A 21,577-nucleotide genomic window follows, 5' to 3' on the forward strand; every position below is an offset into this window, starting at 1 on the left:
CTGTGAAATCCAGCACCCTTATGTCAGAGACACTTGCAGGTGATAATACACCATCAATTTCCTGGGTAAAAATGTCTGGTTAACTTATTCGCTCCACAGCCCCCCCCCTCCTTCTTCCCCGCCAAGGAATGGAGTCTCAGCACTGCATTTGCATCCTACAATCAATACTTGTTAAATAGACAGATACCCTTCACGTCTCCGTAGACAGTAGACCAACAGCTGTACACCCAGTGAACTCCCACCAATTTACTCATGGGGTGTCATTATAACTGAGGCGGTAACCGTGCCAGTAAATACCGGAACGGCTGGCACCAGAGTCATTTTTTTACCGGCACCCGGCAATGGGGATGTACCAGGGCATTCCCCTTCACCGGGTGCTGGTAAAAATTACTCCCCATTCCCATTGAGTCCATGGGACTCAATGGGAATGGAGAGGCCGGTGGCACTGGTACTGTTATTAACGGTGCCGGTGCTACCTTGTAGGTCTGCTCGCGGGTGCCTGACTGGCTGAAAGGCACCTGCAAGTAGACCTCATAGTTTGCCGGTCCGGTAACAGCAGTACCAGAAAGCTTACCAGTACCGTTGTTACAGACTGGCAACCGTGTAATGAGGCCCAAGGTCTCTGAAATTGCTAAACAGTGTACTCTAATTGTCTGAAATGGTTTACCTCCATCAGATAAATCTAGCTAGGAATTCATTATCGTACCTACTAGTGCAGAAACGAGATCCAAAATCCTGTTCCACAAACCAGCTATTCCAGACCAATCCGGTCATCTTGTAACTCTTAGCAATGGAGGGGGGCCATAAGTTCCGGAGAAGGGAAACAGCTTCTGACAAAGGGCCTAGAACATACCAGCAATCCCTGAAACCTTCCATGCCACCATACCCAGGGACACATTCATCGGCAGCGTTGTGATTTTCTCCCGTCAGATCCATCAACGTGGTCTATGTATGGGGAATTTGGATTGGAAAATCTAAAGAACATACCAGCTAAACTGGAAAGTATGCTTTGAGTCATCGAAAAAGGTGTCACTAATATACCCTTCCCGCAAATGTTCATCACCAGATTCCTTGCTATAATTATAAAGAGAGGGAAATGCATATACTGTGCCAGGGCACAAAGAATAAAGGAACTCGTCTGAGATGCTGCAAAAGGGTCTGATTTCTTGCTGAAGAACTGAAACACCGCAGTGTTGAGTTGGGAGACAATCAAGTTGGATTGGTAAGGATCTCCAGTGTCCTGTAATATTGCACATACAACTGGTTCCAGTCACTGAGAGGCCTGGAGTTCCAGTCTGCTACCATATTGGAGAGAATGTGGAGGTGTTCCACTGTGACTGCGAATAGTGTCTGCAGGAAGGGATGCCAAAAACCTTTACCAACTGTGACTCCGTGACTAGACGTTGCGAAGATGGCTCATCCATTCCAAGCATCCATTTGATCTAACTGCCAATACAATGCCATACTCATTTTTATGTTCAGCAGAATTCCTTGGTTACAAGTCAGACCCTTGCAGAGCTGGCACATTTGCAATCTCTGTAGGACCCTCCAGTGCAGGACTTGGGAATATAGTCATATTGGTTCCGCAAAGGAGTGCCCAAATATTTCTTGCTATCCTGATGCTTGAGATTCAGCAGTTGCAACCCTATGAATTCCAGTTTCTGTGACTGCACAATTTCTGACTTATGCTATTTGATAATCAAATTCAGACCTTGCAGAAGAGTGACACCCGCATCTCCACATGAGAGTGCAAGATATGCGTTCTCTGAGACATTATTATCATGTTGTCTACATACGTTTCCCAGAGCCTCGAGTGCTGCTGCAATTGGTTTCATCCACTTGATGAATCAATGAAGTGTAGAGTACAAGCCAAAAGTCAGAGCTACAAATTCCCACATCTGATCTCCCTTACAAAACCAAATTAAACTGCTGTGACGGTGGCATGTCGGTTGATTCAGGTAGGCTTCCTTCTTCAAATCTAGACGGGCAAGCCAATCCCCTTCTTGCAAGAGATCCCAGCGCAAATGAAGGCCTTTTGTCTTGTAGTGGTGATACACTGTCAAACTGTTTGTCTCTCAATGTATTACCAGCCTTACTTTCTCTTTGGTTTGAATCACAAATGGATTACTAAAGATGGAGGACTACCATTAGTATTGCCTTTTTGCAAGCGAGATCCACAATGTGTCCCCAAGATCCCACTCCTCCATGTAAAAATCATATGGAAGGAGGGTGTCCCCCTTGAATGGAGATACTGTAAGTCTCAAGATGAAAACCCTGGACAGTCTGCAAAACAAATGCATTTTCTGATATTAACTTGCAGTTGTGAACAAAGTAGTTTTGGGTGCCCTCTAATAACTGGAAACGAGTAGCCAGGTCTCCCACTAGCTTTATGGCTGTCTGTCTGGTGTCTGCCATCCATCTGAAACCCCCATCGCACCCTCTGTATGGGAAGACACCCTGAGGTCGGACCTCCCAGTAGCATGTTACCCCTTTTCTTTGGAAGCTGTTAGTGCTTCTATGGAATTGGCTGGACTAGCAATCCGTGGCAAGTGTCGCCCCTCAAAAACCTTTGGTGTTGAAGACCTTGCAGTTAGATGATTGGGGGTTGTCTAAATCTGTGTAGGTACTAACAAATGTACTCCAATCTTTAGCAAATGGGGTCCCTGAAAAGAAGGCAATTGGCCTTGCGTGCCTGCCTTCATAGAGGCCATTTCCTCCAGCTTTGAGTCTTTCTTTAACAAGATGTTCCTCTGGTGGTTGTCAGAGATGGCACTGTTAGTTTACCCTAAAAGGCAAACTGCCCTCTCTGCCCATCCAGTGCACACTTTTGGATCCACCGGTTCTCCGGTGTCCAATGTCTGTCTGATTAAGAAGGGTGATATTCGTTAGAGGTTCTGATAAATTCGGAAACTTAATCTGTCAAGCTTACCAGGAGCTATCGACGTATATCCTGCAGTCTTGAAGCTATTAGAAGGAAAGTTCTGTATGTGTGAATCAAAGTGCCGCACAACTTGCTCTCCCCTCTGGGGAAGATGTGGGGCCCTCTGCCTTGAGTTTTGCTAGCAAGCATCTCTCTGTCGATAGCATTTCGCATCAGAATCGTCTATATTCTGCCACACAGGTGTAGGAGTGTGCTTGGATAAAAGCAGGTGATGGATGTCCCCCCGGTTGTACATATAAGCTTCTGGTCTTTCTGTGTGAGGACCAGGGCAGTGGGGATCCACTTATTTTTCTGCATTTTGGAACCTATTATTCAGTATCTGAATGAGTATGGTCCCCAGTCCACTCAGAAGAGTCTTCCTTCGGCATTATGACTGGTTGCTCAATGATGGAGGATGGTGTGCCTATATTTAGTTCCTCTTGGACTGATGGTAGAAGGCCAGGAAACATTCTCTTAATGACTATGATGAGATAAAAGACACTGAGTCTTTTTTTAACCAACTTTATTTATTCAAATATCAACATAATCAGATACCGTATAGGCCAAAGATTTAAATACTTTTAACATATATCATTTGATAAGGCTGCATGTTATCCTTTGGTTTTACAATTTTTGGTATAGTTTTAAACATTAACTTAACGTCATCTGCAACCGTTCAACAACCCGTGCCCTGTCCCCCTCCTCCCTCCCGGTTCCCCAGTGACATGGACCAGTCTTTTGGCTTTCCAATGAGATCCTTGTGTTCTAGTTAGATGGCTTCTACACCAAGTCAAAGCGTTTGTGCTCAGTTTGTCAGAGCTCAGTTTTGAAGCGCTCTCAACAGGTTTGGTCTAAAAAAGTATGCTTCTCTGTCTCTGACATAGTCGAAGAAGGGGTCCCAGGTTGCCCTGAATTGCAGGTACTTGCTGTCCTTTAGGGCACCCACCTTCTCCATTGCCATTGCATTCCAAGTTCTCACCCACCAGCATGCTGTTATTGGGCCTTCTGGGTTTTTCCATGCTTGTGCCATAGTCATCTTTGCTGCCATCAACAGCTGAGTAATAAGCGTTGCGTTGTTGCCGAATGCCGCATATATGTCCTCGACCGCTGTACCCAGAAGTATGACCTTAGGTGGTGCTGGCAGCTGTTTCCCTGTGATTTCCTTTGTGGCCCAGGATTTCCTTCCAGTACATGGACGCTTTGGGACAGGACCACCACATGTGGTATAGATCTCCTTTACCTCCACAGTTTCTCCAGCATGTAGGTGGGTAATTGGGGTTCATTTTGTGCAACCTCTGGGGGGTCAAATACCACCTGAAACAAATCTTAAATGCGGTCTCCCTAATGGCTGTGCATTTGGAGGATTTCTGCACTCTTTTCCAGATTTGCGTCCACTCCTCCTCCTCCGTGATGGGGTCGCCTATGTCTTTTGCCCAGTTGTCCATATATGGGAAGGTGTCACTCTCTTGTGCACTGTCCAACAGCTTATATATTTTGGAGACGGCTCTTTGTTGTAGTCTAGCTTTTGCATTGTGCCAAATGAAGGTGGTCATGTCACCCTGTAGTGCTTTGCTTACCTTGGGGCGGACCTCCATTCGAAGCGAGCTTATCGTATATAGCAGGCGTGGTAACATGGTCATTTTGAGTGCTGCAATGCGTGCAAACCAGGATAGTTCCTGAGTGTCCCACCTATGTAGGTCCTCCCTCAGTTGTTTCAGCAGTGGTGTTATGTTTGCTCCCTAGAGGTTTTTATAATTCTTTGTTAACTGGATCCCTAGATATTCTATTGATTCTCTCTCCCATGTTAGTGGAAATCTTGGCCCCAGGGCTTCAACCATCTCTTCCTTCTCTGTGCTGTTCAGGGCCTTAGATTTAGTAAAGTTTATGGTGAATCCGGATATCTTAGCAAATTCTTGTAGGGCATTGAGTGCTCTTGGTAGTGTGTTCTTAGGATCCCCCAGGGACAGCATTATATCGTCTGCATACAGTGCTATTTTATGTGTGGTCCGCCCGCATTTTAACCCCTTGTATGGCAGTATCTTGTCTTATTATTTCAGCTGTCGGCTCCATTGCCATGGCGGAAATTAAGAGCAAGAGTGGACAACCTTGTCTTGTCCCACTGTGTATTATGATTTTTGCCGTGGGGTTCCCATTAACCATAAACGTCGTACTTGGGAGGCGAAGTTTGCCAGGACCATTCTGCTAAAACTGGGGTCGCATCCGAATTTCTGCAGCACCAGTTACAGATATTTCCAGCCCAGGCTGTCAAATGCTCTCCTGGCATCTAGGGCTGCTATGGAGAACCTTTGTCCTGTCCTGTTTCCCAGATCTAATATATCCACTGGCCGCTTGATATTGTCTTGGGTGTCTCCCTTTAATAAACCCAGCTTGGTCGGTGTGAATTATTTTGGGCAGGACCGCCGCGAGTCTAGTTGCGAGGACTTTAGCGTAGAGCTTGGTGTCGGTGTTAAGTAGGGAGATCGACCAATAGCTGGTGCAGTCTGTGGGGTCTTTGACCGGCTTGAGTATTAGGATAGTGGTGGAGTCTCCCGTGTGGGATGTGACTGTGCCACTGTTTCTTATATGATTAAATAATTTTGTTAGGGGGCCTATCAATTGGTTGCGGAATGTTTTGTAGTATCCGCTTCCGAGTCCATCCAGGCCCGGGGCTTTTTTGAGGGGCATTGCTGTTATGGCATCGCTAATTTCTTGTGCTGATATGGGGGCTTGCAGAGCAACGTTATCCTCCTTTGTAAGCTGATGGAGGGGGATCCTTGAAATGTATTCTCTTTGTGTTTGATGGTCTAGGTGTTCACTTTCTAACAGTTCCTGATGGAATCTTTCCATTATCTCAAGTTTCCCACTCTCCGTTGCGCATAGCTCCCCTTTTTCGTCTTTTAATTGAACTATATAATTACGGGATTTTTGTTTGCGAAATTTGGCCACCAGGAACCTGTTTGCTTTGCTACCCTGGACATAGTATGTCTGTTTGGTGTTGAGTAACGCTTGTGCTGTGCGCTCTGCTACATGTGCTTCTAATTGGGCTCTTTCTCTCCGGACCGCTCTTAGTGTTTTTTGGAATTGCCTGGCCTTGTGTTGGGTTTCTGCTTTGTGTAGGGCTGTTTCCAGATTCTTTCTAATGAGCCCTTTCTCCCTCATATACGCTGACGCTAGTGAGATAAACTCACCCCGGACCAACGCTTTCCCGGCATCCCAAATTACCGCCCAGTTTGTCTCCCCGTTCTCATTTTCTTGGAAGTAATTTTGAATCGTCTCCTCCATGTGCGTTCTAAGGTCTTGGTCCTTCAAGATCATCTCATTCAGTCTCCAGGGCCTACGGCTTTTATGGGTGTTTCTGGCCAGATCCATTTGTACCAAGACTAGGGCGTGGTCTGACACGCATTGGACCCCTATTTCCACCCTGCCAATGTAAGGGATCAGGGTGGTTGACACCAGCATCATGTCGATCCTTGAGTACTCCTTATGGACCGCTGAAAAGTGGGTGAATTCCCTCTGTTGACCATGAAAAAACCTCCAAGTCTCTCTCACCCCCAGATCTCTAAACAGTTTTCCTAACGCCTGCCTGTTTCTTGCATCTGCTGCCGTGGGTGGAAGAGTTTTATCCAATGCGGGGTCAATGACACAGTTAAAATCAGCTCTGACTATTATCTGACCCTCACACCAGCCCCCCAGATTTTACAGTACATCCCTCAGGAATACAGCCTGTCGCTCATTCGGGGCGTAGATAGCAATCAGTATATATAATTGTTCCTGTATCATGCCCTTTAGTACTAGGTATCTCCCCTCTGGGTCACTGTGTATCATCCGATTTTTAAAGATCACTCAGGCCCCAATCAGTTGGCGACCCCTTTGGTCTTCCTCCCACCCGAAGCAAAGTATTGGCGGGGGAACGACCTATATTTCAGTCTTCTTTCATCTTCAGGAAGGAGGTGCATTTCCTCTAGGAAGGCGATTGAAGCCTGCAAGTCTATAAGCCTCGTTCGGATAGATCGACGTTTGACTGGCGAATGTAGGCCTTGCACATTAAGTGAGACTAGATTCAGCCATCTAATTTGTGTCCGTGATCTCTTGCCTTCCGGCGTGCTTTCTCCCATCGATTCTCTCTTTCGTTCTTGCCCATACTGGTCCATGCCATTCCCAAAATGTGGATAACTTTGTAACTTTCCTTTCCCCCCCAGGTTCCCCCTGCCTCCCCTCTCTCTCCCCCATGTCCCCCCCTCCCTCTCCTCTCCCCCCTAGTACCCTTCAGAACAAAGTTCCTCCAAACTTTCTCTGCACCTCTTTTGGGGTGCTGGGTATCACCTCTTCTCCCGCTTGTGGTCTGCCAGGACCTATGTCTGTCCTGCATTGATTCCAAAGGGGTTCATCTCTTCCCTCCGTCCGAGAATAGTGTTCTCTTCCGCCATGGTTCTCATCTTTATTCTTCGTTCCCCCCAGCGCAGAGTGCAGCGCCTCTTCAGATATTTATGTTTTAGTTCTCCAGGTTACTGCAGGCATTTGGGTTGAAGGCTTCTCGTTTCCCCTCCGCACCCCTTTTCTTAGTGGGGGTGGACGACCACTCCCACTGTCTGGGATTTCTGCTTCTGAGGCTGCACGCAGGATATGGACCCGGGTGCATTTCCTCTTCCTCCAGGTGTAGTAGAGTCATTCCTTCCTTGCAGTTAGTGATGTGTTGCTGTTTGTTCTCCCAGGTAAACTGCAAGCCGAAGGGATATGCCCATCTGTAGATAATCCCCTTGCCTCTTAGTGCCCTTGTGACTTGTCCCATCAGCTTTCTTTTGTGGAGGGTGGACAGAGCCAGGTCCTGAAACAGGTTAATCTGGGCACCATTGATAGTGACCGGTTGTGAGTTTCTCGCTGCACAGAGGATTTCTTCCTTCATCGTGTAGGAGGTCATTGCCAGCAGCACCTCCCTGGGTCTGGACCCTGTGTCTTTTTTGTGCGGGCCAACTCTGTGCACTCTTTCTATGAGTATATCCTCTGGTTGGGTGCCGGGCAGTAGGCTACTGAAGCAGGTTTGCATTGTCTCTTTCAGATCCTTGTCCCCAATTGACTCTGCCAAGCCTTTCACTCGTATGTTGGACCTGCAGGACCTGTTCTCCAGATCCTCTGCCTGGAGTTCCAGGTTGTGCGTTGCTTTAGCAATCTGTTCCAGGAGTACACTTGTCTGCTTGGAGTCTTCAGCCATTTCTGAGAGCCCTGCCTCCGCTGTGTCCACCCTCTCACCTAGGTCTGTAATGTCTCGTTTTACTTCCTGCAGGGATGAGCGCAGTTTGTCCCTTATTTTCCCCAATTGGTCCTGCAGGGAAACCATCATACGGCTCTCCATTACTTTTAGCCATTCCTGGAGCTCCTCTTTATTCAGTGTCATCTTAGTGGGTGCTTCTGCAGGCTTCTGGGTGTAGTGGTCCCCAGCTGTCGGTTCGTCCTGAGGTTCCCCCGTCCGTAAGCGTCTCGAGCAGTGTTCCAGCTGCCCTTCTCCTGATTTCTGCGTGCTGTTGGCTCTTGACCGGGCGTCCTTGGGCTTGATTCTTGGCATCTGTGCCTGTACCGGCAGCAGGAGGGAGGGCCCCGGCAATACAGGCGAGTGGGTTTGGACCCTTGTTGGGCCCGTAGGTACCGGTACTTTAATAGATGTAACGGGGTCAGTCTGGGACAAGCTCTTAGTGACTCCTGTTATGGCCGTTGAGAGGTGCGTCACCTCCTGGGGGCTCGAGTGTCCAGACCATGGACGCCTTCAGCGCTTCCTCACAGCAGCCCCTGTATCATGGGGGCAGTCAGCAGTGGGCCTTGCGTTAGTCCCTTGCGCTCACCGTAGGCTTATGCAGTTGACCTTGTCGCTATTTGTGGCGCTCAGCGGACAGGAAGGCCGCGCCGTTTGCTCCCACTGTGCGCCCTCCGCAAGGTTTAAGTTGCCTGCTATTGTCGCTTGCTACGGGCGGGGGCACTCTATGCCACTCAGACCCCCTCTTTGATTATGTATGTTCCCCTAGGGGGGGCATGCCAGGGTGGGAACCGACAGAGGGCACGTCTGCTCTCAGGGCCCCGCTACTGGTGCCGGGCCAGTCCGGGGAGACAGAGCGCCACTGTGCTCCAGTGTGCGTGGCCGCCACCTAGGTTTGGGGCGTCCCCCGGGGGAGATGCTAGAGCCTGCTCCCCCCGCCACACCCTGCCTCAACCCCGCTTACCGTGCCTGGCTGTTCCGTTGGGCTCGTCCACTGCCTGGTCCGCTGCGGGCTGTGTAGCCCTGCTAATGGTGGCCGCTGGTTGCGTAGCTTCTGATGATGGGGTGTCACTCAGTGGGGGGCCCACAATGTGATGGTAGCGCGGTACCCCCGGTCCAGCCCCACTCAAACGCTCGAGACTCTCACCCGTGGCAGAGAGGTCTCCCGGGGGGCACTGCAGCTCTGTCCGGTGCTAAATGTCCATCACTCTGAAGGCCCAGCAGCAAGTGTCCCAATCTTTGCCCTCTTTCTTGCGCAGTCCGGGGTCCAGGGGCGCCAGACCGCTCCACCCCCTGACCGGGGCCTTTTATAGTCGAGGCTCCTCTGCGCCCCCCAGCCGTGGAATACAGGGACCTTATGTTACAGGGTGGCACCCACGTGGTCCAGATCCGGCTCCGCCTCCACTAATAGGCGGGTGATCCGATCGGGGACCTCCGCCACACACTCCCACCGCTGGAGTCAGTCTGTGCACCGGCAGGGGCGGCTATGAGGTGGGCCTGCGTCGGGGCCCAGTGCCTCCCCCAGCCCGCCCAGAGCAAGCGGAGATGGGTGTTCCGGTCCCTGCGGTCGCCCCCGATGCAGGTCAGCGCTGGTCTCTCGAGGCTCTGCTCCTCTCCAATTCCTCACTCTGCTTTACTCCGTGGGGCTCCGCGGCACCGCGACGAGTGTCCGGCCCTAGTGCTGTGGTCCAATGACTTCTGCAGTGTACTGCCTTCAGGGCCGCTTCCCACGCCACAGACCGCCATTGCTAGGGGCCTCTCTGTCGCGTACTAGCTGTAGCGTTGTAGCCTCTGTCACCTCTCCAGGGGTTCAGCTTCCGACGTCGGCGGCTGCAGCTTTTGAAGGTTTTGGCTCTAATATTGCTATGTTTACTCCTTTATTCCTTCCCGCTCGGACGGAGGTAAGCGGAGCGTGCCTCCGCTACACGGCGGCCATCTTGGAATCCTCGCTCTTTCTTTCTTTCTTTAGAACTTCCCTCAAAGGGCCACTAGGGACTCCTCCCAGTGCAGTGGCCTCTCTCGCCTGAGGAGGAGAACACCTTCTCCCTAGAAGCCTTTGGGTGCTTACTCAACCATGTTCCTGCATTGCATCTAGCCTCTTCTGGACTGGCCTTAGCACATCCAACACTGTATCTTCCCGTCTGGTCCATTGATTTGCGCAAGACCCTTTTATAACTGATGGCCAGGGCCCATATGTGTCATTTCCTAACAGTACCCTTCTCCCAACAGTACCCTTTTCTGGTTGGTACTCTTCATCATTATCTTTACTTTTCAAAATCCTTGCAGAGCTCAAGCTCCTCCTTTTTCCTCTAACATTTCTTCTTTGCTGGCAAAGATGGAGCAGTGTTGATGAGGGGTCATGAACCTCTGTCTTGCACTTGGATAATACGGCCCTGATTGAGAGAGTAGTCCTGCTAACCATTGGAGCTGAGGGATATAGAAATTGGGTCAGCGTCTGGCTGTGCCAGTTAATAAAGCTGGTCATCATAGGAGTAGAGGTTGCCCCTCAATAACAATGATGAGCTTTGCTCCTTCAATGTGTTACCCTTGAAGTCATCTGATCTGCCAGCCAAAAGCATACAAGAGCAGCGGAAGCACAAGTAGGCTCCTTTTGGAATCCTTCCTACTACATCACAAAGGACAGCTGCTGGATGGCATTGCACATGCACTCTACAACTTCTGCCTTCCCTTTGGTCCTAATGTTGGAGGAATAGATCAGCCATTGGACGAATTGCGCATGCACACATCTAGACACGTCACCATGACTTAGTCCTACAATGTGGGACGATTCCTCAAGGGAAAGACTCTGGGCAGGTGCCAATTTTTGAAATGAAAGAAAAACTAGCACAGTTCACACGTCCATAAATATTTGCACATACCCAAAAACAAGCAACAAGTGCAAGTCTGCTAGTGAGCATGCAGTATGTTCTCTTATTTTATAGGGATTCATACCACATACCGCTACCATTTGAATGTTCTCCAGACCCTGATGCATCTGAAAGGGAGGGGGTGCGTTGCGGTAGTGGGAAGAGAGGGAAAATGCAAGATCGCTTTACTGGTGTGTTGATGCATACAGTTCGGCAGGACCCGGGTACTGTGTGCTGGGCTCTTTCTAGGTGGTATGAATCTTGTCAGGAATCACTTAGCAAAATAAAAGATCAAAACATGATATAGTGTACTTATCAGCTGAACAGGCAACAAAGAGTGAGAAGGTGCCCATGACAGGAAGATGGATCATAATGGGACTTTTGGCTATGAGACATTTGCAATAGAAAGACTACGATACTTGGGAGTCCATATAAATAAATCAATCAGAGAACAGGCCTGGATTGTAGACTTGAAGCAGCGAATGTCAGCATTCACTCTACAAGGTAAACGGCTGAATAATGAATACGGCAAATTTACTCTGATCCCTATTATGACGTTTTATCGTCAGAAAGTCATCCCAGCTCTGACATATGGGGCGGAGGCAGGCTTGAACATTGACAACCATATTTGGGCAGCCCTAGAAGGTCAATTTTGGAGAGGAGTCTTGGCGCTACCAAGGTACGTGTCTATGGTGGCATTAAGGCATGAACTGGGCTTAGAGCCATTAGTCGGCCTGATTCTATGGAAATCTATAGCCCTCTTGCGAAAAATGAACCTGAACAGTGTCGCACCGGCTTACGCAATACTAAAAGAATCTGGTGAACAACCATATGGTGTGCAGTCATAATGTCGACATCAATAATGTCGACAGTCAAAATGTCGACAAATTAATGTCGAAAAGCTATAATGTCGACATACAAAAATGTCGACATAATATATTTTCGACATTAATTTTTCGACTCATAAATAAATACATAAATACATTCTATATAAAATAAACAATTCAGACAGTAATTTACTTTCATCTTTATGTTTATTATGTATAGGTAATATTTAAATATATAGGTAATACCAACGTATTGTATTAAATAAATAAATAAACAACAATGCTTCTTTTCAGATAAATAAATAATTAAATGCAATATCTTTTTATAATGCAGTTCAACATGTTATATACTAAACAACCATTAGATGGCGCTAGCGAGCTAAAAATGTATGTATACAATTATTAACTTATATTTGTTTTAACTTTCTACGTACGGTACGTAGTACAACGTAAACGTGAGCGCCATTTTTAAAGCTCACTATCGTCTCGTTTCTACCGCGGTCGCGTCCTCGTCCGTTCGTTCCTTGGATTGTTTTTTTTTTTTGGGTATTTCATCATTTTTTTCTTGGTTTTTCATCGGATGGACTGGGTCTTCTTGGATTCCATGGATTTTGCCGTAAGGATGTTGGATTTTGCGTTCCTGGATGTTTCCATTTTTTTCGGATACGGCTTTCCTGGAAGTCTTTTTTTCATGGAGCAGAGAGTTTACATGGAACAGAAGTATGGATCTCGGATTAATGTGGATTTTGGATACTTTACGTGGACTTTGGATACCTTTTTTTACTCGAGCTGTGGATTTTATCATGGAATTGGCACTTTTTCATGGTTAATGCAATCTCCCTTTGCACCTGGATTTATGGTTTTTTTTTGGGGATTTTTCACCTTTTTGCAACACGGATTCTTGACGACCATCAACTGTAAGTGTTCTTTTTAACATTTCAAGTTAAATGCAATAGAATCTAAGTAAATGTCCTTGTTCTCTATTGTGAATGCCTGTACTAGGTGCACTAATTTATTATCATAGTCTCTGTATTTTTTTGTTTTCGGTGCTTGATTTGCCAAAGAAATTGTTTGTGAAATTCTAAATTCCTGGTGGTGTTCCTCTAATTTTAAGTCTCTTAAGAAATGCCATAAATTTGGATTAAGGGTGTTGACATTTTTATTTATGCGGCTATGCCAGCCTTCCAACGCGTTATTTGTTCTTGGTTGTTTTTCCATGGTAGACTGGTAGCAGTTCCACAATTCAATTGCGTATTTTGGTCTGCGTCTGTTGCCACTCCTAGTTAATTGCCCTATCCAGGTATTTTCGAAGTAGTCCAGTAAATTTGTTAATTCATCCTCATGATTTTTATAGTACAGACTTTCAATTAAATGTTCGTAATAAATAATAACATGATTTTCCGGTACAAAAGCCAATGCAAAAAGTTTCTTAACGTTAATCTGAAAGTAACTGTCCTCCGTATATTTTGATCCCAAACCTAATTTCTGTATTTTTCTCCAAACACTTTGTGTGAAATGAAAAAAACAGCCTTTTATTCTAGTTTCTTTGTACACGCTAGAAAAACCCTTGATTTGTGCTGTTTCATAATCCATGATTATTGTCTCTGGTTGCGAATCTGGTGTAGTTTCCTTAATTTTATTGTATATGATTTTGTATGCGTCCTCTGTTTTTTTTGGCATCAAAAAGTAAATAAGTGGTAAAATTTTGTCATTGATTGTTCCATGTACTGTATAAAATTGAAAAAACGGGTGAGGGCATACCTTAAAAGTGGCGTCACTCTGCCAATTTTTGCTTTGACTTAGATGTTGAAAGTTTTGTGCGGTAGCGAACACCAAGATTTTGTCATTGTTTACTCCAATTGAGCCACAGTAAAAATTTTCTCCTCGTGCTGTAACCTTAAAAATATCCGGAATAGTTATATTTTCAAAGGATGTAGGTGGAGGGGGTAGGTTCTCATTAGTATGTTTGGCTCGGTTAATAGTGCGCTGCATTAATTTTTCAGCTGGTAATTGCGCTGTTACATGCGTTGGTAATTGGCCACAAACTTCTCTGAGTACAGATCCACTAGTTTCCCCCTCATGTTCTATTGCTTTTCTTTTTAGTTCCGTTAATGTTTTCCTGATTATTATATTTGTCTGATCAGGCATATGATTGTGTTCAGCATTTCCCTTTACTTCTGTTCCCACTGTTACTGCGCGGGCTGTACATTTATTTTTCGCATATTCTGTGCAGCGCCAGTAAATTCTCTCTTTTCGCTGAAGCTCTTTATAGAATATGTATCCATTCCAAATCAACTGCTTTCCTCCCTTTTGGCTTTCTATAAATTCTACTTTGTTTTCCATTTTATCACCTGAAACAACACATAAAATTAATTTTTTTGTGGTATTTTATACTATTTGTGTTATTGTACACGTTATTTTTTATTATGGTAGTGCGTCTTACCTTTTCTCCTGTTATAAGAACGAAAGAAGTGTTATCAATTGCCCGAAGTAACCTCTCAAGAGATGTTCTGTCAGGTAATGACGGTTTTCCACAGCCGTTACTGGTTTCCTGCTATTAAAAACAAGGTGCTTTACTCAGGAAATTCATCTAGTGTGTTAACCATTTCGTAACCTATCTTTATCTAGTGTAACAGACAAGTGGGTGATTACGGACGAAGGGAAGGGGAGGGGGTGCTGGGATGGTTCGTGATGTAGGGTGAGGTTGGGGGGGTTGGGGGGGGGGACCCCCCCCAATAATTATTTCGGGTTATTGTCTATGATAATCGACCATTTTTTTTGTCGACATTTTTTTTTCGAAAAATTGACTTCCTCCATTCTATGTATAGGATGTCGACATTATTGTTTTCGACATTTTTTTTTCGACTTTTTTGCGTGTCGACATTTTTTTTTCGACATTTTGACTATAAACCCAACCATATGTAGGAATCTTAGCTATTTGGGCAACGAAAATAAAAAAACTGTTAGCAATTACTGACATTTCATGAGCAACAGTTTAAGAAACCCCACAAATTGCAAAAAAGAAGTTCAGTCGATGGCTGCGGATAAAAAATAGCGAAATGCGTGAGGCGATGCCAACTCCGCTCAACCTGGGTTTAACATGTAATAACTTGGATAAGTTGCCCAAATATCTATTAAGATTTCCATGAAGACCTTATCGAAATAAATTCCTAAGACTAGGACTTAATATCTATCAAACAAAAGAGATGATGTACCTGAGACACCTAAAAGACACAACAGATTCTAGATGCAGGTTTTGCAAAAATGCATCAGAATCGCTTAAACATTTAATCACTGAATGTAGCTTGGTGTCTACCCAGCGATCATTTTTTCTTCAGCATCTAATATCGACTTGCCAACAAACTGAAAATCTGTGGTATACATTAATAGCTGGAAATAATGTCAGATTGACTTGTGCTGTGGTGGATTTTCTTGAAAATATTTTAGAAGCTGCACCTTGCTCAAATGAATTTTAATTTGGAGGAGTTCTAAACAAAAAAATGTGATGATGATCAATTCGATTGATAAGGCATCAAGTTCGCTGTTTGGAGAAATCAATGAAGAACTTGCTCATAACATTTTTGTAATTAAAGTTGTGTAAATAACTAATTGTTACAATAAAAAAAAAAGAAAGACTATCAAACTACAAACTATTTCCAGAAACGACATACAAGTCGTAGGTCTTCTGCTTCTTGGATAAGTAGTTTATTTTGGACAGTGTGTTTGCTGCTGCAGAACAAAGGAAGTGAAGTATAATGCATACCTCTGGGTACTGTCATAGGGTTGGAGAAGTTCGGGCAGACTGGATTATATATAACTGTGGATCCGGATTTTGGACACAACCTATATTATCATTTCTGTCTCAAATTGCTGGTAAGAAAAAAATCCTTGTAAGTGCATCTACACTTCTCTACCCTTTGCCCATTTTTATAAAATGAAAGCTTGCTTCTTGGCATTGCACAAGCTCAACTACAGACTATGAGGCATTTCAATGATAAGCTACCTGATGTAATTTAGCAATTTTGTGGTAACAAATACGCTTTTGAGACAAAACAGTGTTGCTTTTTCTGGTAGCACCTCTTAGCTTTCTCTTGTCATTGGTTAGTTCCTTAACGACCACCCTGATCAGCATTGCTTACCTTTTTTTTGTATTTTATTCTTTTTTAACAGAAGTGGAAATCGGGATCAACTACAACCAAGATGGGTCATACACCATGCAGGTAAACAAGGACATAGTTCACTGTTGTCAGATTGCCAATGAACTGACGTTTTTTGGGAAGCTCATTGACTCAGCACATTTTGTGGAGATTGTTTTATAAAGCGATGTAGACTTTCATATGTAAGTTTTGCTAGATCAAGTAGCACTTGAATTGGAAATGTGTGCTTTATTGCAGGTCAGAACCTGTACATATATTTTACTTACAGGTACCACATGGTTTCAATGAATTGTTAAATACAAATGTATTTCTTCTTCCACACCATAGTGGCAATGTGTGGCTGCCAGACCCTTTATCGAATTTGGATTTGTGCAAAGTGAGATTGCCACATAAATCCTCCTCTGTGGTCCCCGTTACCCTTTCTCCTCCACATATGAGCTTCCTCCTAGCCAAAATTAGATTTGTTTTAGATGCTTTTAGATTGATATATTTTTGGATTGAGTTTGTCTTGGCCTTTGTTTTGTGAACTTTTCAGGATACTGACCTTGCCTGTTTTTGAGCAATTCTCTTGTTTTTTTGCTTTTCTACAGACCTTTTTGGGAAACGTCCCCCCCTATCTTTTTTCTTTCCTTCATTCCTTACTTCCCAATAAATCATATTGCAGAAACCACATTTTAAAGCTACGCGTGCAGTAGGAAAGAACGAAAATCTTACTTTAAAATGGCTTCCTGGCTATTGTAAATGTGTATATTCCTATACTTTGTTTTTCTCTGCACTCTCCACTACAAACTAGTGGTTCCATTTCACAATTTCCTTTTTTCAATGTTAATTTTATGGAGCTGGCGGTGTTGTGAATAATTTTTAACACATGCTTCAAATTGCAAATGCATTTAAATAAACTGTACAGTGTGCTATCTAGTACTGTCCCAATTACGTGTTCCCACCACCCTGCCCCAACATATTCTGTTTTCTGTACCCTCATGCTTGGTGGAGTTACTAGGTCTAAAAATACGTGCAAACTAAGCTTAATCCAAATAAGTGCAATGTCCCATCCAAAGTGAATAGCAAAGGTCAAGACAAGCCCATCCAGCTCGCACAAGGTCCTTTTATTGATTGCTAATTTACATTTTCTTTTTTTGATAACTTATCGCATGTACTCAGGAACATTGTGTATTAGCGCAGGCAATGGCTCAATAGACATCTCAAGACAGGGTTGAAAAGGTTTATTTTACAACAGATGTATGCCACGGGTTTAGGGTGGACTGACTGTAAGAATGGGGAAAAACAAAGGGCCCAAAAGATAACAATTTCTGCTTGCTTAGCAACCGTAGTCCGTCAGCCCGTGCCTCTTACCGTGGGCTCTGCCTCCTGGCGGTCAAGCGAAAGGTGCACGCAATCTTTGGGGCTTGAAGTGCCCCCTGCACTTCTTTCTGGTCTTGGCTGTAAGTTTGCTCTGTCGACACCTGCTTCGTATTTGGTCTGCCAGGTGGTCCTTTTCAGTTGTCTGAATTCAAGGAGCCGTGGGTTGATGATCCTCCAAACCTGTGTAAGTGCCTCCAGAACTCTGTGGGCCGAGGTATAGTGAGTTTAAAATCCAGGGTTTCTGTTGGCTGACTAATTCTTTTCAGCACTGGGCCTTAACCACAGAGTGCCTGTAGACACCTCCTCTGTCCCCTGGACTGGATTCATATCTCCTCCTCACTGTAATCTCTCTCTATCTTTCTCTACCTATTCCCCAACGCTCCACGATGATCAGGCCTTCTTCACCTCCCATCTTATCTTCAAGCCCTTGTCTTCTTCCTTCGTTGTTTCAGCCCCTTTCTTCCCCTTCAGTTATTTTGGCACCGGTGATGATGTGCTCATCTGCTTCCATTGCTGATTGCTATTAAAGAAGTGCGGACAGTGATTGGTTTGCTCATCCCAGCGTGGCAGGGCAGACCAAATGCTTATTTTTTAATTTCTTTTTTGGCATTTCTTTGAATCACATACATTTCAGAACATTTCATAGCTTACATTGCCATGTATTATTCCAATCAACAATAAACAAAACAAACCTAACAACCAAACTCTAACTGTCTCCGTGTGGTATACTGCTTCAGATTACTATGAGTGGGAAGGGTGCAGCAGGGAAGCGAAAGAGTTGAGGGATGGGAGGGAGAAGGGTTGAATCGAAAGCCGGGAGGGTGTCAAGTTCAAATAAGGCATTTGGTGCGAAGTCCCAGTCTCCGATGTTAGAGTGTGTTCAAGGGGGTTTATCATCAGAAAGATGAAACATGCTCCATGTCAAGGCTTTCCAGGCATGTAGAGCCTCGCTCATGCCATCAGATGACTTAGGGACGCTATCATCCCAGGCCCTGGTTTCGGCTTCCACCCAGCGTTCCATTTCGCTATACCATGCACTATACTGTGGACCTTTTGTTAGTTGCCACGCCATTGCAATAGTTTGTTTGGTTAAAACACACGACATGTCCATAAGTTTCACAGTATGCTTAATCTGAGCCAGTCTAGGATATGTTCCCAAAAGGCATTCTTTAGGAGATCCGGTATTTCGGGACATTCCTGCCGTCTTACAAGTTCCCTTCACTTGCGACCAAAGACACTGCACCCTGGTGCATTCCCAGAACATGTGTAACAAATCTGCCTTTTCTACGTTGCACCATGTGCATTCAGGGCGAGCTTGCTTATTGAAATGAGCCATTCTAAGTGGGGTTAGGTATGCACAGTACAGCACATTCAGTTGAATTAGCCGAAATCTGGTGTTTCTGGACACTTCTTTCAGGAACGCCAGGGCCGTGTCCCACTCCTTATCAGCAATTGGCAGCCCCAAATCTACTTTCCCATCTGGATCTCAGTTCAGTGCCTCTGGGGTTAGGTCTATCTATCAATTGGCCATATATTTGGGACACCAGTTTCCTACAATCTCCCAACTTGTACAATAACGTCACCAGGGGATCTGCCTCAGGTTCTTCGGGCCATTCATCCCATTTTGCATGCACTACCCTGCGGACCCGCTGATACCATAAGAATTGGCCACCAGGTATGCCTTCCACCGATTGAAGCGAAGCAAAATCTCAGAAGGTACCGTTTTCATATAGATCTCCCCATGTGTAGACCCCTCTTCTTTCCCAGAGTCTAATATTCGCTAGGTCTGTGCCAGTTTTGCATAAGTCTGAGATCATTGGGATCTCGGGGATGATCTTGGGGGAATACGAGAATTCTAAATGTAGCAATGCTTTGGTCCTGTGCCATATTTGCCTTCCCAGGTGCACTAATGGAGGTGCGTTACTCAGAAGGTGTTGTGGCGCCCAGATAAGTTCCTTCAACCGCAGTGGGGCAACAAGTCGATGCAGCAAAGCAGTTTCTTCAGTGACATCGTCCGATAACCACCTGGCCACGAAACTGAGTTGGGCCGCTAAGTAATATTTCTGTAGATCCGGGAGCTGAATACCACCCAGCCGGCAGGGCAAAGTCAGTGTGGACAGTGCCAGTTTGTGTCCAGGGCAGACCAAATGCTTTTGAGGTCCACTCACCATTTTATTTGCAGGATCTTCATAGCATCGATTGCAGCTGGTTCTTCTGCATAGCAGCAGACAGTCTCTTTCTGAGTGCATAGTCTACATCCCTGAGCAACCCCTTTTCAATCTTCCAGGCTGGGGGGTTGGTGATTTTTCTTTGAAAACTTTGTGCATTTAACCATTGTGGTACAGTTGATATTCTTGGGCTGCAGGACCCTGCATTCTTCTGCTCTCATGTGTGTCATGCTACCCTTACCTGAAATTCTTTGATGCTAGCATGTTCATCAGGCATGCCCTTGCAGCAGGTTCCCAAAGGTCAGTAGTAGATCAGAATGCAAGTTTTCTTCTGATGTTCAGCGTTGTCTCAACAAAGTCTGGTGACGTGTAAACCCTTCAGGGACAAGTGGGTACGGGTCAGCAGCTTATGTCAAACATAGGGCTTTCACAGGTTGGGATAATGGGACATAGCTGGGGAGACTGGGTGAACACCATAGGTTGGATACAGACGTGGGGAAACTGGGAAATTATCAGATTATCACCTCGGGCCATACGTTATGTAGCGAATGGTGACACCGGACACCAGTTCCATCTACCAACCCCCAAGCATGGAACTTCATCACAGTATGTGTATGCACTTCTCATTTTGCTCAACTAGCAAAGGCAATGAGGGATACACACAACAAGGTCTACCCTTATCAAATAGGTGTACATCTTTCTTATTTGATTGGATTACATGAGCCCAGTCCTAATGGTATGCTTTGCATATTTACATTTGCCACAAATATAGTTAAACGGATGTCATGCAGGCAAAATATAAAAGGCAAGGGAGGCCACACAGTTTACAGCCTTTCCTCTTGGTCAGACAACTGTTAACACACTCAGGGTTAGTAAGGCATGCTGAGGAATCTGGACAAATTCCCCAATTTAGAAAAGGAAGGGGGCTGTCTCCTGAGTCCTTCTAATTTGATCTAGAAAATGATTTTTGTTTATTGTGCAGTGTAGATCCTTGACACATCTATGATGCTTGGCATAATTATAGGCATCAAAATAAAAGGTTGCTGTGCTGTGGCTATGTCTGGAGATATAATGTATACCAAATCGAACTCCGCTATCGAATCCAAGCATGTTCTGTCACAGTCGCGGGAGGGTATAACCAAACAAAAGATACAAAGTGAAGTTGATTTAGGTTTATTTTACACACCCCACAAGGGCTGGATGATTGCCGATAAGTCATAAGGAGGTAGCATGACATTAGGCAATTCCCCACTTGGCTCCCTTTTGAAACAGTTACTTGGGAGGTAAGGAACAAAATAGTAGTTTAGATAGCCACAAATTGGGTGTACAGCCTTTGGGTTATTCTTATGCCCCGTTTGCTTTATTATGACAGCCAATGTTAGATGAAGGCCTGAGGGGTTGGCAGAAAACTAAACTCATGGGGGTTGCATCTTTGATCAACAGTGTGAAGGTGGCAGTATAGGAAATAAAGTGCACAGGTCTATCTAATAAGACTGGATGTTCCAGTCCAAATCCAGTTCCCTATTCTATAATATGCAGTTCCTGGGAGAGATCCCACTGCTGGCTATCTCCAAGTCATTCCATCGCAGGTTATTTGTACCGCCTAGCACACTTCCTTCACTGCTCTGTCAATCGCTCCTTGGTTCAAAGTTTGTCTCCAAGCTCCTCTCTTGGGCTTCTGAATTTGGGTGGGTCGGTGGGTTGGTAAATTGATGGATCGGTCACACTCGCACACCTCCACCCTCAAGCCTTATGATCTCCATTGCCTTAGAGTAGAGAGAGCCCATAACTATTACCAGCAGGTATTCACATCCATCCCCACACTTTTGCTTTTCAGCCTGATCCTGATGTTATTCTTAACCACTCACCAAAGGGTGTCTCTCCTGTGCTTCAGCCTAAAACAGGCTTTGGCTCTATTTGTCGGGATCCTTCCCGTGGGCCCTGGTTTCCTCGAACTTCTTGTCCAGGATCCTTTCAACGCTAGCCAACTCATCCTCAGAGGTGGTATCCATGTCCGTTATGGCTACCGTG

At 45.3% G+C, this 21,577-nt stretch overlaps 1 protein-coding gene across 1 annotated transcript in view; it reads left to right on the forward strand.

The window, feature by feature from the left end:
• MCCC1 (methylcrotonyl-CoA carboxylase subunit 1) overlaps positions 1-21,577 on the forward strand; it is a 577,485-nt gene that overhangs the window by 290,924 nt on the left and 264,984 nt on the right. Inside the window, exon 15 of the mRNA XM_069618652.1 lies at positions 16,030-16,079. Coding sequence (XP_069474753.1) covers positions 16,030-16,079 — 50 coding nt within the window. The remainder of the gene's footprint in view (positions 1-16,029; positions 16,080-21,577) is intronic.

Source organism: Ambystoma mexicanum, chromosome 10 (genome assembly GCF_040938575.1).
Source record: "Ambystoma mexicanum isolate Mex_15411 chromosome 10, UKY_AmexF1_1, whole genome shotgun sequence".
Lineage (NCBI taxonomy): Eukaryota > Metazoa > Chordata > Amphibia > Caudata > Ambystomatidae > Ambystoma > Ambystoma mexicanum.